Genomic DNA, 3,726 nt, shown 5'->3' on the forward strand with positions numbered 1-3,726 from the left:
CGAGGGAAAATACTTTGATTAATGTATTTTTTGCTTTTGATGTAGAATTAAATGAGTTTTTAAACAAAAAAACTGCAGGAACTAAGTTTACCACCTAATACAAAATTTATATCAACAGTAAAGAAACTGAAACTCAGCCATATGTATGATACAAATATTCTCTCAGTTACCAAAAAATTGATCCAATTGCATAATACAAATATTTCAACCTTTGTTGAAATCTCCAGTAAATCAGACGATTAATACGGCCGGTAATGTGTTGAACTTTATGATCGCTTCATTTTGAACTTATTCTACTTGTTCTACTATGAACTATTTACTCTACTATGAACAAGAGAATAAAAGAACCTTAAAATTTCACTGAAAAAATTAGATTAGTTAAATAGTTATATACAAACCTAAAATTGATTTCGTTTAACTCGAGTCGAATTATTTCAGTGGGTCTCCTCTTATATATGTATGTATATATGTAACCGAAATTGATATTTCTTTCCATAGTTTCGACGTAAATACATTCGCACACTTCGTGGAAATCTTTAACCCTCAATTGAACATAACTTGTGACTACGAAATTGATGGGAGAATTTTATTGATGACAATTCAAGCAAAGGGCAAATGCAAAATGACGCTTTGTAATTATCATATCATATTTATATGTATTTTCATACATCAAAATATTGCGAGGCTGCTTTTTTTTTCATTTACCTAGCGACAAACATTCAATGCAATGTCGACAATCATCGATCCCGCATATTATTTACAGATAACACAACGATGACAGTTGATGTAAAGTACGAAAAGTATGAGAGACATGGAGAAAGTTATATAAAGATCAAGAAACTTGATTTTCACATCAAAGACACAGATATAAAAGTATATTTCGAAAATCTCTTCGACAAGGATCCCAGGTTAGGTACGTTATGCAGCGATATCTATATTATTCCTGTACATACAGCATAAAGTATGCCTGACCAACATAACAAAAGTTGTTTGTACGATATTCACCTATATGCGTAAATACGAAGATTTAAAGTTGTATAAATTTTGCTTTTAGTATAGATAATGGTAGAAAGTATACAATTATATTATATTATATTATTAAGTATACAATATTGGTGTCAACACAGTATTAACATTTTTTTCGGAACACAGCTGATTGTTCAATGAAAGAATTTTACTTCTAGGAATTAAAGAAAAATAAATGTTTTATTAGACCATTGACTTTCTACCGAGCTACATCGAAAAAATATGTTCAGACCGTTTTGAAATTACATGTATATGGCGCAGTGTATACACAGACCGGCATAATAACCATAATATCTCTAGTAACACAATAGGAAAGCTATTCGAATTTTTTTAATTTCTCGCATCATATTGACATATTTGTGCGCACTATTGCATATTATTCAAAGAAACGATAATAATACGAATTATTAATCAAAAATAGAAATGTAAAATATAAAATTATATTTATATGATACATTTTGATGGCCGTGTAGATATTATTATTAAAGATGTTATATCGGTCTGTGTAATTCAAATTCATATCAATGTACGGAGTCTTGTGTAATAATCCTTATTAACATAAATACCATTTTTATTGCCAATATTATATACTACACGATTTTCAACCGTATACATAATTCGTTCGTCATAATTCCAATGTGTTGAAACATCCGTTCGAAGAACGTAGCCAGTTTCTAGTTACAATATTCGTAGTTCAACGGTATAAGTTTTGTTATCCTTAATTAATTTGTTTACAAATGGATTATAAACGTGGGACAGTTTTATGTTTATACCTTCTCCGTACTATTTATGTATTAATTGTTTCTACACTTCGTTGATTGCAGGTGAAGAGATGAATAGATTATTGAACGAAAACTCCAAAACAATCTTCAAAGAAATTAAACCGGCTTTTGAAGAGGCTTTAAAACAGCTTATCATTGGACTCGGCAGTAAAATTTATTCCAACGTACCACTAAATAAAATCTTTCCACCCGAGTAAGCAATGACTAACATTGCCGTCACGAAAAGATTAACATTAATTTAACAGCCATATGCGCATATATATGTGTCTATACGTTCTTATCGCTTATAGTCGCTTTATCCGAATAATTGAAGTTGCATTCTGGTCACTACAATAATATTTCGATCTGTCAGCACCAATAATGATCCCGATCCTACCAATTTTCGCACGAAACGATTTCAATTTCTTTTCTATGTTCGGAAGATCGATTTGCACTTAGCTCCAATTTCAAACGTTACGAACGTAAACTGTGCTTATAATTTTTGAAAATTATTATTAAAATTTCAGTTGACTTAACAAAAATATTATAAAAGCATAATCTCAGTCTAAAAATCAATGTAGAGGAAATAAATTTGACAAAACAAACTAAATTAATGTTCTAAACAGAAAACGGTTCATCAGGGATTGAGAATTATTTAATTTTGACATAAAATTTGTATTCCTTGACAACAAAAACATAAAATTAGTGACTTTTTAAATTCAACAATATATTTTTAACGAAAAAGTGAGTTCTTTCTGACACAGTTGGGCGCGCGTGCCACTTATGGCACGAAAATTAGCACATCCCACTGCGCGCGTGCTTTTTAAATGATCAAGCACTGATGGGCTGAACCTTTAGACTTCTGGATTGTGAGTCAATCATTTTAGATATTACATCACTTTGTCAATTTATATAAACGTCTTTCGTATTGTCTATACAGAATGTCTGAATCTTTTTCGTCAAGTACTATATATATGTAGAACTAGTTAAGCTGAATAAGGAAGTCATGCTCAATTTTTCAAAATTTGCTTAAATTAATGAGAAATTTATTATTTTATATGAACTAATGAACATACAGGAAGCGATAGGCCAAATATGTATATCGTGTCTCATTTATATGAAGAGAAGTATACCGGGTTACTGCTGGTGCACGCGTAAGTGAATAAGAGCGCGCCGCGCAACTCGGCTCTATCGTACGTACTCTTAAATGTACGCCTCTGCAATGGCAACACGACATACTGATTTACATGTAAGTAGTGTCGGACCGAAATTTTGGTTTCAGTTTCGATTACGGCAATTCTCGGCCAAATATAAGGATATCGGTTTAGTTAATTTATATAACCATAATCATAAGTTTCCAAAAAGTATTGTTTAATTATGATTATTAGTACTTTTCGATATAACTAATATACAAATTTTATCATAAGGGTGTGGAAATTTATAATTACATGTTTCCAAAAAGTCTTTTTGTGTTTATTATACATGGACACGCGTTACATATTCGCTATTTAGCTAATTACTAATGATATTGGACAAAATCTGAGTTGTTGTAACTAAATATAAGCGCTAGATATAAGAACCAGAATAAAATTCGATGGCAAGAAAATAATATTTCTGTTACTGTCAAAACGTTTAATCTCCGCGATGACACCCGAGAATCAAACTACTACATGGGCTGAAAAGTCCCGGGATTTTTAATGAAAACAAGCGGTTTTGGGCAAAGTTATATTTATTACTTAACATAGTTGCTTTCGAGTGCGATACACTTAGTATAGCGATTTTCCAACATTTCGATGCTCTTTCTGTAGTACGAAATGTCCAAGCCTTCGAAATACGCCTCGGTTTCCGCGATGACTCCCTCATTCGATGTGAATCTCTTTCCCTGGAGCCACCGCTTGAGGTTTGGGAACAGATAATAGTCGCTGGGTGTCAAATCTGG

At 31.8% G+C, this 3,726-nt stretch overlaps 1 protein-coding gene across 1 annotated transcript; it reads left to right on the forward strand.

The window, feature by feature from the left end:
- Positions 1 to 413: 413 nt before the first annotated feature.
- Positions 414 to 3,497, forward strand: LOC106748149 (protein takeout-like). Its single transcript, XM_014626397.1, has 3 exons — positions 414 to 632; positions 764 to 913; positions 1,851 to 3,497. Exons 1-3 carry the CDS (start codon positions 593 to 595, stop codon positions 2,003 to 2,005), a joined length of 345 nt encoding a protein of 114 aa, XP_014481883.1. The 5' UTR covers positions 414 to 592; the 3' UTR covers positions 2,006 to 3,497.
- The last annotated feature ends 229 nt before the right edge of the window (positions 3,498 to 3,726 follow it).

Source organism: Dinoponera quadriceps, unplaced genomic scaffold (genome assembly GCF_001313825.1).
Source record: "Dinoponera quadriceps isolate SergipeBrazil2010 unplaced genomic scaffold, ASM131382v1 scaffold295, whole genome shotgun sequence".
Taxonomy (NCBI): domain Eukaryota; kingdom Metazoa; phylum Arthropoda; class Insecta; order Hymenoptera; family Formicidae; genus Dinoponera; species Dinoponera quadriceps.